Source organism: Cyprinus carpio, chromosome A24 (assembly GCF_018340385.1).
Source record: "Cyprinus carpio isolate SPL01 chromosome A24, ASM1834038v1, whole genome shotgun sequence".
In the NCBI taxonomy this organism is placed as follows: domain Eukaryota; kingdom Metazoa; phylum Chordata; class Actinopteri; order Cypriniformes; family Cyprinidae; genus Cyprinus; species Cyprinus carpio.
This window is the reverse complement of record NC_056595.1, coordinates 6784356-6799157: the sequence shown is the minus strand read 5'-3', so window position 1 is coordinate 6799157 and position 14802 is coordinate 6784356. Positions and strand designations below refer to the sequence as shown.

At 34.7% G+C, this 14802-nt stretch overlaps 1 protein-coding gene across 1 annotated transcript in view; it reads left to right on the top strand.

Moving 5' to 3' along the window:
* Positions 1–6077: 6077 nt before the first annotated feature.
* dpp6a (dipeptidyl-peptidase 6a) overlaps positions 6078–14802 on the top strand; it is a 177181-nt gene continuing 168456 nt past the window's right edge. The window contains exon 1 of the mRNA XM_042714127.1: positions 6078–6471. Coding sequence (XP_042570061.1) covers positions 6415–6471 — 57 coding nt within the window. The 5' untranslated portion in view covers positions 6078–6414. The remainder of the gene's footprint in view (positions 6472–14802) is intronic.

Sequence of the window (14802 nt, the reverse complement as noted above, 5' to 3'; positions counted from 1 at the left end):
ATGTCAGACAATGTAATAATCAAAGACTGGTTGCATAAACTGCTTAGACTAGAACAAGTTAGCTATCTAATTGTTTTCCTTCTAAATTGGTCAAACTTTTTAAGTCAGTTACATAAAAAAAAATATATATATTTGATTGGTCTAATTTACACTTATTTATAATCACTAGGACCCATGTCTCAGTACTTAGGTTTCTTTTAAAATCTCTTTACAAAGTGAGCACAACAGCATAGACGTGTGGGTGTAGATCATTTATCATTGCTTTGGCACAAAATGCATTTAGTAACTACACCTTTCAAATTACATTAATTTCTTCTCTTATTTAGACACAATAACCACCCATACTCTATGTATCTAATGGCCAATTTGTACATTTGCATACTCTTTTCAAAACTGTTAAAATAAAGTACAAAACCTAACATTATGCAAAACTGAATAAGACAGCAATTTGCTACATTTCTACAGTAATACTATATTGCTATTTATTCTAAATCCCCCCAAAAAACTTAAATGCTATCAAAACAATCAGATGTAGCTTTGATTTCATCACCATTTACACACAAATGGGCACCTTAGGAATAATTTTGTACTTTAAAGTAAACATGGACTATGTAACATACTGCAATAAATTCTAAAGGGTAGAGTTATTCTTTTGCAAATATTTTTTTACAAAATGTATAATGTTACCTGTTGTTAGTGTTTTTTAGGTCATTGTTTTATGAGTGACAAAGAGTGCTTGTTGGGTGACAAGATTTGCTAGTGTTATGGAAGACTGACTTGATTTGAGACATGTATGAAGTGTGAATTTTGTTTTAGTGCATTTTGAATGGGACATTAACTGCTGTGCCAGGCTGAAAGTTGTTTAGGAAAAAAAAAAAAAGAATTAAAAAAAAAAAAAAAAAAAAAAAAAAAAAAACCTTTGAAAATATCAGTATTGAGAAATGTGTCCTAGCAACGTCTCATTCATTAACTGAGCATACGTACAAATTTGTGTGTGAAATTTGTGGTAAAACTGTCCAAAATTCTGATTATTGAAATTTATCAATAATTTTCATACTAAAATAAATGTGTTAAGATTACATTTTATCCATAAATATGTATAAAACATCTTAAATATATTTACATACGTGTTATTTTAGTATCATCTGTATACTATTATAGATTATGTTAATATTTTGTATTCAATTTTATTTTTAGATTTTCTGCTTTTATGTTTATTTAATTCTTGTTTGTTTTATTTTTTAAGTCTATATAGTTTTTTTTTTAATTTCAGTTTTACTTTTAGTTATTTTAAATTAGAAATGCTGACTTGAAAACTAGCTTTTTTTGTATTTTATTTTATTTCAATTAACATTTATTTTATTTTAAGTAACATTTTTTAATGTTTTTTGTAGTTTTAGGTAACTAACGTGTGGGTGAACATGCTGTGAATTAGGTAGAAAAATATGAACAATTCCTAAAATGATTAGTCGGTGAGACTAATAATTGTTATTCTTAGATAGCTAGCTAGCTAGCTAGCTAACTAGATAGATAGATAGATAGATAGATAGATAGATAGATAGATAGATAGATAGATAGATAGATAGATAGTAGGGGTGGAACGGTTTGCGAAAAAAAAAATAGAACCGTACGGTTCTCCGCACATGGTTCGGCCGCAGTTCAACTTAAATCCGACGCATCTGTAATATGGTTTTCTATAAATAAACCGTAAAACACAAAAAAAACATTCACTCTTGTTCAATGCAAGTGCCATATGCTGGAATATGAGCATTTATTCCGTCATCAGCCGGGTGCTGATAGCACGAGAACAGGTGAGACCTGAATAGTAGGCTACACGTCAATATGTGTTTAAGCTAAACTCATTTAAGCTTTGCCAGTTTAAACATATAAGATCCAGAGGACGCAAGCTTGCGCATGCATTGATACGATTTGTGCCTCAGAACGTGTGCAAAAATTAAGCTTTCTCTGAAGTATTGTGTTTAAAAGGACAAATTCACACAAAAGTTATGTCAAAATGCCTATCTCGGTAAGTATTCTATAGCAGAAATAGCCGACTGAACGTACTTTATTAGTGCACTGAATCAGTGCATTAATATTAAGCACTTAATATTAATCGAACAGCAACAACAAAGAAATCACTCACTGCTCTTGATTAAATAGCTTTTGTAATCTTTAATTTATGCAGTCAAATACAGTATGCAATGCTGTTTTGCATTTCATTACTTTATTCAATTTCTGTACCTAAAATCTAATGTTAGACCTACCAAAAAAAAAAAAGAAGCTGAAAATCAGTTTATTTTTATTTTATTTTTGTTCTATTCTCTTGTTGTATTTATTTGTGCTTTTGCTTTGATTTGTTCCTAATAAACTGTTTAACTGCACTCGCAAGTGAATCTCAAGCGATTTTGTCCTCACATTCTATCTTGTAACTCTTCCCTCTCAGTCACACACCTGACTGAAAGGCTCTTCATGCAGCTCATTATGCGGGCCTTGTCTTCTCAGGTGTGAATCACACTAATATTCATGATCACTCACGCCTCCTTGTATGCCCTTTCGAAAAACAGAAAAGTTTCTTAGAAAATTTAAATCAATGTATTGTTTTCTGTGAGTGAGTAAACAAGATGATTTTCACATCATTTTGAAGCAAAAACTCAGGATCCAGTTCTCAAAAGTCTTGTGAACAAATGTTCTGTGTGTTTTATGGCCTTATTTCAGTGACTTCAAAATTTTAGTTTTTCACTAACCAAGCATAAAAGTTGCTTTCTCAAAAACACAATCATGTACATACATGCTGCTCACATATTATTGTAGCCCAGTTTGTGCTGAATGCCGTGTTTTCAGACTTTAGCCATTTATTTTTTTCATAAGCAACTAAAAAAGCTCAAATGTCAGGTCCTGTCAAAACTTCTCCAGGGCCCCCAAACACCCTTAGAACCATTAAAAAACGTGACACACACATCTCCCAAAAATCCTGTAGAATTCAACCAATAAGATGATGACTTATAAACTCCTGAAGTGTTTCCAATTTTGTGTGCCATATGCATCAGCCAGCAGTCCGTGGGTGTGATGTCTGAAGCTGAGACTACTACATAGAAAACTAGTTATTTGAAAAAGACCACCTCCGAGCCATATACAAAGACAGCGCTTCACATGTCTTGACATGACAGTACACATTAGAGAGAGAAAGCTGTTTAGGATGATTCACTATAATGAACTGAATTCACTATAATGAATTCTGATTCATTATAATGAATCAAATTTAAAAAAAATATAGGCTATATATATGAGGGAAAAAGGACTGTTCAGGAAAACCAATTCACAAATTAATCAGATTTACCAGTGCTAAAGAGAGCTTAAAGTGTGGTTGGTACCACTGGAGCAGGCAATTTGCACTTTATTAATTTGGTCTGTTACGATGCTCTGTGTGTTTGATTACTAATGCTTGTGTAGTACAGCGTTGCACACAGAGGACAAAAATGTTCAGCCTAGACTCTGTCGTCATATGTGTTAAAATTTGCAAAGCGTACCAAATTGAACAAAACTATATATTTGCAAAATTTGAATTCATTAATATATAATAGTATCCACGGCATAGCAATATCCATATCATGGAACAACATAAAACCGGTAGTCACTTTCATACCCGTATAGTGCCACCCCTAGAACAAGCTAATCAATGTCTTCATAGATTACTAAAGCTATACAGGCAGGTGAGGTTTTTTTAAGGATCGGATCTAAACTCTGCAGGACAGTGACTCAATACAAAATAATTTGCCTACCCCTGAGCAAGGCCTACTTTCAAAGCAACTTATAAGTGTTTGGAGTGTCAGTTTTGGCATACTATATATGTGTGCTGGATGTTAAGGACACACTAGCCGCATTTCCACTGTCGGGCCAGTGCGAGCCAGGGCTTAAAACAGGCCGGGCGGGGCTAATAGCCTCGGGCCAGTAGCACCGAGGCCAGAATAGCGCAGCGTTTCCACAGTCGGGCCAGAAGCTCCGCTGCGCGTCACTAAAACACGCCCTTTACACGCCTCTCAGAAACAACGTCATGCAACCCCATCGCTTCACCAACAAAGAAAACTAATGAGAAATAAGTCACTGGAACTAGCGCGATCACAAAACGAACCCGATAACAGCGGCCTTTTGTTTGCATGCTTTGTTAAATATTCAAGTTCAAAAGCATCGATGTTATAAGTGATACATTGAGCATAATTAATCAATTTATCAGGACTCAAAATTAATCACACAGAAATAAATGTATTTCTATTTTATTTATTTATTTTTAACGCTTATGAAAATAGCCTGCTTATTCAGTCGAGACTGTTTCTGTTTATTTGTAGCCACAGTAGCCTATACCTCACATTTAGAATGAGTGATAATAACTCTATTTTTATAAAAGCTCTTATATTTTGATGACATGCTACGCGGAGCTAAACTCTCGAGACGAGACTTATGACATGTTACTAAAATGTTACTAAATAAATACACAATTGTGATCAATACACAATTGATAAAGAGAATAAGAAGCTGACGTCTGATTTCTCCAAGTGGTTGCATTTACCATGTTTATTATGGTAACGTTAATGTTTAGTGTGCATAGTCTTTTACATCGCTTATAAATATTTCTGCCTTTTATGATGATTATAATCCACATCGGATCTCGTTATTTCAAACACTCGCTGCTAACTGAAAGTGAGTTTTGAGCCCAGCTTATTTCAAAAAGTTTTTAATGTTGATGTTCTAGCTGTTATCTTTCTGAAATGAACGGCGTTGACGCTCTCCAGACGCGGAGAAACTCCTCCTTTGTTCATAACCACTCCTCTAGCCCCAACTGGCCCGCTTTGGCCCAAGGTTTTCGTCGGGCCAAAAAACCCTGGCCGTTGGCCCCGAGGAAGCCCCGACGAGGCACGATCAAGCCCCGGAAGTGACAGTGGAAACGCGAGTGGCCCTGGCACGCACTAGCACGCCCGCTTTAAGCTCGACAGTGGAAACGCGGCTACTGACTCCTATCGGATAACCTAAATGCAATAAAGTAATAGCCTAGTTGACAATTACTTGTTTAAACAGGATATATATATATATATATATATATATATATATATATATATATATATATATATATGGGGTATATATATATATATATATATATATATAGGCTATATATATATAATTTAGGCACTTACAGGCTATAGTTTGACATAATGTTCTAATTCAACATGCCATAGGAAGTCAATCTAAATATTTCTTATATTGATATTGTTTATTTCTTACTCCATAACAAGCCCATCAGGGTCTTAATGATTTAATGCTATCTCTTGGAATATCTGAAGGCCGGGTTTTTCCATCACTCATCATTAGAATCCATTTTACACATGGCTCTCGATTTTGACATATTACCATCTGCTTCGTGATAAGAATATTGTTTGCGCAAATCTTACCTTTCCGAGTGCGCTGGTCAACTCGCGCAGAGTAGGCTATACGGTGATTTGCGCGCTGCTCATGCACAATTAAAAGAACTGTGCTTCAGTCATATTGTGCTGATAACTGGTCCGTTTAGTTCGTATGTTTAATATTGGGTGAACTGTATTGGCCTAATGTAGTAAACAGTGAATGAGGGTATAGGGGAGAGTTCAGATTCAGCCTATGTTATGAGGTGGAAAAAATTATCAAAAAGTGAGTCAAAACGGCACAGTTTGAATGGATTATCTAAAAAGAATCAGTCAAGGTTCAATAATGGCCGTCACCACTGTGGAAAGCTAGTTGATCCTTGCAGGTGCCAAATGAAAAAAGGGCAAAAATAGAAAAACGTAATATACACTTTAAAAATGACATAGAACAGCTAGAAAACACATTTAAACAATGTCTAATTCCCGGTTTCCGTGGCCGTGCAATCTACATTAATATGCTCTGTAATATAATTGACATATCGTCATATCAAACTAAAGAAAAAAGAAAAAGAAAAAAAAAACAGAAAAGAAAAGAAAGAAAGAAATTCACGTACGCACACACCTACACCTTTTTTCGTTTGCTAGCTTCAGGCAGAAGGTCGCGCGCGTGTGTGCGCGCTTGGTGCACGGAGGCGGGGGTGAAAAAGGCGGCAAGTGAGTGAAGGAGGATGAGAAAAGCTCGTGTGCGCTGCACTCGTATTCGACCGGTGTCGGTTTCCAGGCTGTGATCGGTGTTCTCTGTGTCCGTTTTTCCTTCACTCCTCTCTCACTCTTTCTCTGTGTAATTTAGCAACAGTGGCGCACTAATCCTCTGAAGAACGACTCTAAAGATCAAATCTCACGTCTAACTTGGATTTTGCTGCGTTTCTACCGTTTTCCCCTCAGCATCTCCTCTCCTCTGTGTAACCGCCAGCGGTCTCGTCACAAAGTGAATGTCTCTTGCTGTCTGTGGTAATTTGTTATCATGACCACAGCAAAGGAGTCAAATATATCGACCAAAGCAGCTCAACAGCAAGATCAGGTAATGAAGTTATTTATTTATGTACTTTTTATGTAGACTATCTATAGCGATATAGATAATTTATTAATTTCAAGAGGTAAATTGGTTTAGCTGAACATGAGGTTTATTATTTATAAAACTGAAAGAAAAAGTTTCTATCTTCTAAATTGTCTTAAATGTTTTGTGTAAGCACCAGAAATATTGACAAAAGATTTATGGCCAGACCATTTAATCTTCAAGGAGAACGTGTCCGTCACAGTTTAAAGTTATCAGCTTCAGTCAGCTGGAAATTCACATTACAAAGAAGTCTGATATGCTGTTTATTCTGGTTTGCATATGCAAAAAAATAACTGCATGAAAGCAAAACTATTTTTAAAGTAATCGAAATTTCATTTTCATTATAAAAAAACTAAAAAAACTAAAAAATAAACCACAAAAAAAACAATAAAATTTACATAAAAAAACAAAACAATAGTAAATAATAACAAAAAAAAAATAATAAAAATAATAAAAAAAATAATAATAATAATAATAATAACAACTAATATTTTTCCCTGTGTACCTCACACATTTCCTGTCATAAAAATAGAAATTAAAAAAAAAATAAAAAAAAATAAAATATATATATTACTATTGATTACTATTGATGATATATATATATAAAAAACCTTAATGATGATCACCAGAGATCATATTTGCCACAATATGGTCAGGAAATGATGTAATATCTCTCCTTTCCCAGTGTGAACTGCTTAAATCACATGACTTCCCTCTTTTTTCAAGATAATAGCCTTGACTACCCCAACAGTGAATGTCTTTGCTTGATTTCAAGAGAGAAAGAGTGGAAACAGGTACAGAAACAGCCACAGGCAATACTGACAGGAACAAAGTGCAGTGCAGGAAAAGCAGTGTGAAAGGTGGGAGCCCCGCTAGAGACGGCAGAGAGAGGGCAGGTGAACACGTCAAGGGCAGGCAAACTTTGACAACAGGAATGGTAGATCTTCTGTTCTTCAACTGTTTCCCAAAGGCAATAATGGCCCAAGAGGAAAGTTGAGATTTACATCAAAAGTCATACAGTGTACACATATATATATATATATATATATATATATATATATATATATATATATATATATGATATATATATATATATATATATATGTTTGTAACATATATATCAATGTATAAAATTAATAAAAAAACATATAGAATATTAATTATAAAACTTAATAAAAAAACGCTGTACACTTAGGCCTGTTTGTAACAATTTAATTTCCATGGTTATTTAAACAACGATAAACATTTAGGCTACTCACCGGAGAAAGAATCAATCTTAGAATATTACCATGATGTGCTGCATGTGGGCATTTTATTTGGCATTTTGCAATGTTTTTTCCAATTGGTGTTTTGAAAGACCTTTTGAGGAGGCATGTCATACAGACATTTTGGTGTTTGAAAAAAGCTATCCCTGAACAATATTACGTTGTGTAAGTCAACTCTCTAGCTTTTATCCTCACCGGGGAAAAAAGTAATTCATATTTATATTCATGTTTTATTAATCACCCATAAAAAAATAAAATCTTAATAATAATAATCATTTATTAATAATCCAACCATAACAGTGTAATAGCTTTCATTTCTGCATCTTCATTTGGGGGCTTTTCAGCTAACATTGATATGTGACTAGTTGACATTTAATTGACAGTTTCTTCATATTTTTTTGATTTGTGCTTGTACTTGTAGTCCGGTTTAATGTAATGTAATGTAGTCGTACAAAAGGGAGTGATGCAGCAGGAAACTCTTTAACCAGTTATCAATGATGAAGAACAGAAATTTTAATGATTAACATAATACTTCATGCTATTTTTGAGTGATTTTTAGGAGTGATTTGTCAGTCTCTTCTTGTCCATGTTTGATGTTTCTGTAGATGAGGAGCACTACTTTGGTCCAGTGCATTGGACCAGGCTTCCTGAGGTGATGTGGCAAAATAAAAACCACATCCAAGTACCTGCAAAATGTGTCGCTTGCCGTGTTGGCTGGTTAGGACAAACGTGGAAGAGGCATCAGAAAATGTGCACAACCGGCCAGGCCGGCCTCAGACAACATTAATATTACTCTGAGGATTTGAAGAATAGAGCACAGACCCAGAGGCTATAGATATTTTGTATACATATAAACACACATAATCATAAACACATATATTCATTCACCTGCATGCTTGTCTGTGGCCAAAGAGGGATCCTATTATCCAGTGATGTGTGGCAGATCACACTGATGTATAGGCTGAGATGAGGTATGCTGTCCTGGCACTGCTGCATAGCATATCATTTACAGCCTATAATCACACACCCACAAACATAAACACACACTCATGGGTGCATTTATCAGATGCGCTCTCACGCACACAGCCCCTGACCCACTCGAGCCGTGTGTGAGTGACCATATATTTCCTTAAATTCATAAACCCGCAAAATCACCATCACTCACAAGACAAATGCCAGCTGCCAGTGGCCGGTGGTGCAAATGGTAGGACGAAATAAGATTATAATAGTGCGTCACTTTGAGGTGACAGGCAGATTTTTCAAAATCTCAACAAAATGGTGTTTGTGTGTGTAGTTTTATGAGCATACTGTACAGCCAAGTGGTGCTGGTGTCCAGAAGTGATGTCTGTTTCGTATCAATCGCAAAAACAAATGTAAGTGTAAAAACCATTTTTGCGGTGTTTCATGCAGTGTGCAGAATTTCTTTATACTGTAGCAGGGCTCCAAACTGCAATTAAAACGGTCACATTTGCGACCATAAATATTAAATTGTGAGTAAAGTTTTTATTGAGGTCGCCACTGGCGACTAGGCCTATGTGTTTACATGATACAACTTAAAAATTTGCATGTAATGCCTTTTTTTCCTAATTGTTTTGCGATCACATCTTTTGTTATGTTCGCGTATTAAACTGAGACAATGTGCATCAAAGTTTTAGTGGAAAAAAAGATTTTCAAACAGTCCTCATGTCTGCCGCGCAGCAGCAGTGACGCACACCTAAAAAACACAAAAAAATTGATCATATAAATCACAAATACTTGAAGAAAAAGTGCAGAAAAACAGTGTTTATTTTGAGCACAACTTGAACAAACTGCAACAGGTAAAGCTGTCAGCTGTGATGATATTGGCAATATCGTTAACAATTCTCGTTTATAATCATTAATATAATGCCTTCTTCTTAACAAGATCTTAGGCCTATGCTGTGTTATGTTAATGTGTGAACTTCATTATTTAAAAAGCGCACTTGCCATCCAGTAATTGCAAAAAGCTTTGTGCTTTGTTTTTTTTTATAATAAATAAAGTATCAGCTTTAAAATTATTCCAAATTCATTATGTAATTCGAATAATAAATACAGTTTTTAGCGCTCTTTAATGTGGCAGGCGCGATCGCGAGTTAGTGCCTCAGTTCAAGCAGCATGTGAAGCTATTATATATTTCTCTTTACTACAAGAGTACATAATGACCATGAATTAACATCAAAAGGTAGGCTATTTTATAAGAGAGCCTACAGTACAAACTGCGGAAAAAGTGTAAAGCTTGTAAACATTGCAAGTGCAACGTAATATACATTCACCTAAAAAAACACTATATCCACAAAATCACAACACACATATAAAAAAAAAAAAAAAAAGAAGAACATTTTGCAAAATTAAAAACACTTTCACATTTTAATATTTTTACTTAACCTGTTGTCTACATGATTCAACTCCTATAAAATTGCATTTTACTAATGAAGAAAAACAGGCTAAAAAGTGTGAAAGACATACACTCTTAAAAATAAAGGTGCTTAAAAGGTTCTTTACAGAACCATTTTGGTTTTACAAAAAAACATTCAGCCAAAGGCTCTTTAAAGAACAATCTCTTTCTCAACTTTTTATAATCTGAAGAACATTCTTTCACCACAAAGAACCTTTTGTAAAATGTAAAGGTTCTTCAGATGTTAAAGGTTCTTTATGAAACCATTTGGACAAAAAAGGTTCATTGTATGGCATCATGAAGCACCTTTATTTTTGTGTATGACAACATTTACAGGATGTATTGATGAGAAGCCCAAACTACACTCAGTGGCCAAGTGATGCTTATGGTCCATGATATTGGTACAGATTCTGTGTAATAAACAATGTGTGACTGTATATTTCAAGCTGAAAAAGACATTTAGTTCCCACTTTAAGTGAACCTTAGTTCCCAGGTCATCTACAAGACGGATTAAAATGCTGATAAAGTCAAGAAAAGATGAGACATAAACATGACACATGATTGAAATATTAAAATGTATAATGATAATAATAATAGTAATAATAAAATAAAACAAAACACGTTTGTTCTGTGGAACCTTAAAAAATCTGAAAAAAAGTTTGTTTGTTTTTTCTTATAGGAGCCGATTACTAATTTTTTTTGTTTGTTTGTTTTTTGGAGCCCTGTTGTAGTCTTGGATAATTTTATTTATAAGGCAGCTTAGTCTCTCAAGAAAAACTTTACTAATAGTTCACCCAAAAATGACAGTTTTGTCTTACTCACCCTCAAACCTGTATGAGTTTCTTTCTTCTGTTGAACACAAAAGAAGATTTTGGGGTAATGTGGGTAAACAGTTATATGGGAGAAAAAAAAAAAAACCTGTGGAGTAGGTGGGGACCAGAAACTGTTTGCTTATACCCACATTCTTCGTAATGTCTTCTTTTGTGTTTAGAAGAAGAAAGGAAAATCACAGGTTTGCAACAACCTAAGGATGATTAAATGATGACAGATTTTTTTTATTTTTGAGTGAGCTATCCTTTTAAACAATATTTATACACACTAGTAACATTTTAACTTTTGGATTTGATGTTATCATGTGTTTCCACATAATTTATTTATTTATTTATTTATTGTACACATATGAATTAGGCAATTGTATGTGATTGTTCTGAACCCTGCATAGCCAAAAAAGAAAAAAGGGCAGAAGTGTAAAGAAAGCTACATGTAAACGTGCGGCCACATTTGCCATTCTGCTATTTTTCTGTAGACAAAATCCAGGCATTTCAAGGAGAATCCAAGAAATCAGGATTTTTGTGTGAGAGCAAAATATTTCACATTGCAGATTTCACAATGGATTTGCTGCATTGACCAACAGAAAGCTTCTTGGTTTGAAAGTGACTTTCATGTAAGCTGTTCTTCATACATGATTACCCCTGTTTATAATGAACCTATTAGCCCACAAAATTTCGCTAATGTGACTGCACCTTAACCTACATGATGTGAGACAACACGATAGAAGAATGTAGTAGGGCAATAATATAAGAAACTTTAATACATAATTAGGTATTAGGTAATTAATAGGGAGGTTCTGATTGATTGGCTGCTGATCGGAATCAGTATGTACTCAGTCACATCACATAAACCAATTACATCTTGAAGACATGAGCCCTTTAAGACTTCCATATTACTTTAACGTCATCACCAATGTGATTATTATAGAAAGCAGCATTAATGACTGCAGCTGTTCAATCTCACATATGCTCATCTTCTCAGCTCTCCCTCACGTGTTCTAATCATATAAGTATACAGCAACAAATAAAAGAGAATCTAAATGAAAATGCAGGGAATGTATGTGTGAATAACATAACTGCATATACAATGTTTACTGTATATACTGCATTACACATAAAATAAATACTGAAATGACAAATATATAATATGACAAATTAATTAAAATGAATACATTCACAGACCTGACTTGTTTATATACACCTACTGTATTGATTATATAATATTATACCAAGGGCCCGTTGAATGCTTGAATCTCATAGGCTGATGAACTTTCTAAGGTGTGCAATATTTTCAGGGAAACTCAAGCCGAACGTAGTTCCAGGCAGGTCTTGACCGTGTTACATGTCCATATGACTTCACCAAATGATTTCAGTTACTTCAAAGGTCCTTAAAGAAAAAACAAAAAAACAAAAAAACACAATGACACTGGCAAGCAAAACAAATAAATAAAACAAAAGAAAAAAAAAAAATAAAAAATATCCTTCCTTTTTTTTTGTTTTGCCATAAAATTCTGTTTTATTATGTACGGAAACACATACTCTATTTCTCCTGCTCTCTCTTCCCTACAGACGCACACACATACAGTACAGATACTTGCACACACGGAAACACACACACGGTAATGTTGTTAGCCCTACTCTGATGATTTTATCAGTAAAACAGTTTAGCAGCTTAAAAGCTACATGACATTCCTCACAAGCGATGTAGCAGCGGTGCTGTTCTTGAAGAAAATGAATTTGAAGTTTCACTATTAGTAGAGATGCTACTGCCAAACACTGTTCAGAGACACACACACTTAATCTCTCTCTCTCTCTCTCTCTCTCTCTCTCTCTCTCTCTCTCCCTCTCTCTCTCTCTCTCTCTCTCTCTCTCTCTCTAATAACTTAGTTATTAACTGCATTAGTCTGCCATTAACTGCTCAAGCCTCTGTTACTACTATAGGTCTAAAATGACGTTTTGGAATTAGCAATGCAGGGATTGGATGAGATGTCTAAGAAATTAATCCTACACACAAGAGTGTTTTGAGGACAAAAACTGGAGGAATGCCTTGAAATATATCATCTGATCGATGTGTGGGAACCATAATATAAGCGGAATAATTTACTCCGGTCCATTGAATTAATGCACACCCGAGGTGTAAAGTCATTCAATGGCCCAACGTCAATTGTTCCTTACTCATTTTGACATAAGCCCTGTATGCTATTTCCTCATAGTCCTTAAGTATATTTTCCGTTGTTTTTATTTATTTATTCATTCAGTCATTCACTCACTCACTCACTCACTATTTGATTATCGCGTAACCAAGTTGCAGTATTTTTGTAAAAAAAAAAAAAATAAAAATAAAAAAGGATAGCTTCAGTAGTACTTTAAGTCAACAGTGACCAATAGTGGAGAGCTTACATATAACTGGATATGACAAACAAACAAATACAAAGCAATCCATATTAGCTGTAAAAATCCTAGCAATTAATGTGGTATGCAGTCTCAACTGTACTGTGCTAAATTGTGCTAAAATGTCACCAGAATGTTTTAAATGTGTGTTTAAATAATGACAATCAATAGGCTGTTTAGTTATCCAGGAGCTGTGGATTAATTTAGATGGAAAATGCCAGCTTTCCTCAAGGGCGTAATTGGATAATTGGATTTTATAAAACCGAGAGAGCACAACTTTGCATGACAGACCTCTGTTTATGTTTGCAGATATTTTTCATATTTTAATAAGGCCTTTTTGGGGTGTGGATGTCATTCCAGAATATCTTCATACTTGTTTTGTTGTACTACTTTGGCCTTTGTCACTGTAAACTGGGGTAGATGGTGTACAAGAACATGCATGCCTCAGGGTTTCTTGCAAGCTCTGTTACTGTCAGGCTGTTCTGTAATGAACAGAAGGAGCAGACAGTGGGACGTGTGTTTGGCAGGGTGCGTGTGCCCTCTCTCCTGGGGCAGCTCCTACCCTTCAGAGTGAGGCTTGGTATTAGAGTCCATATGTTGACTCAAGATAGATCCACTATCCTCAGAGAGCCTAGCCTGATTTATTTACACAAACTCTCTGTATCTGTCACTTATCACTCATAGATTTGTTTAGGCTTGTATAGATATTCTCTCATATGTGCTTTTTCATTAGTTTACTACAAGCTCAGCTCTATTGACATCTGTGATTACCAGTTTGTTCAAAAATAAGCTAAATTTTAATGCACTTACATAGGGCCCTATGATTTCCATGATGCAGAAAACACGGACGGAATCGCGGAATCCAGTCATAAAAACAGAATTTAGTTTAATGCGGAATGTCATGGAATTTTTCAAATTTTGAATGAATTAATCAAAAGTAGATATTACACTTAAGTCAAATCGGGATATGGACTAATATCTGTAAATATTAAGCCGGAAAAAGTCGATTTAAATATGAATCCTGCATGTTCTGCGTGTCTCTGTTAATGAATGGCGCAGAAGCGCGGTTGAGTTTATTACACACATATGGAAGCGTGCGTGATGCTCGCTGTGATTTCAGCATCTGCCTTCTTATTAAATGAGGACGTAAACACATGAACAACATCTCCAGAACTGCTCTGAGAGTCACTTCATGAGCATTTCACCGTTTGATTTGAGTAAAACTAGCATCATATCACATAAACAGAACTGTAAAGGTATTCACGGCAACCAGTCAAAATAAAAGTCTGTTTTAATTTAAAGACAAGTATTTGCCAGAAATGTATTACTATTGTTCAGCAGAATGTACATAGCTTACTACTACTACTACTAAAAAGAAACAAACATTAAGGAATAA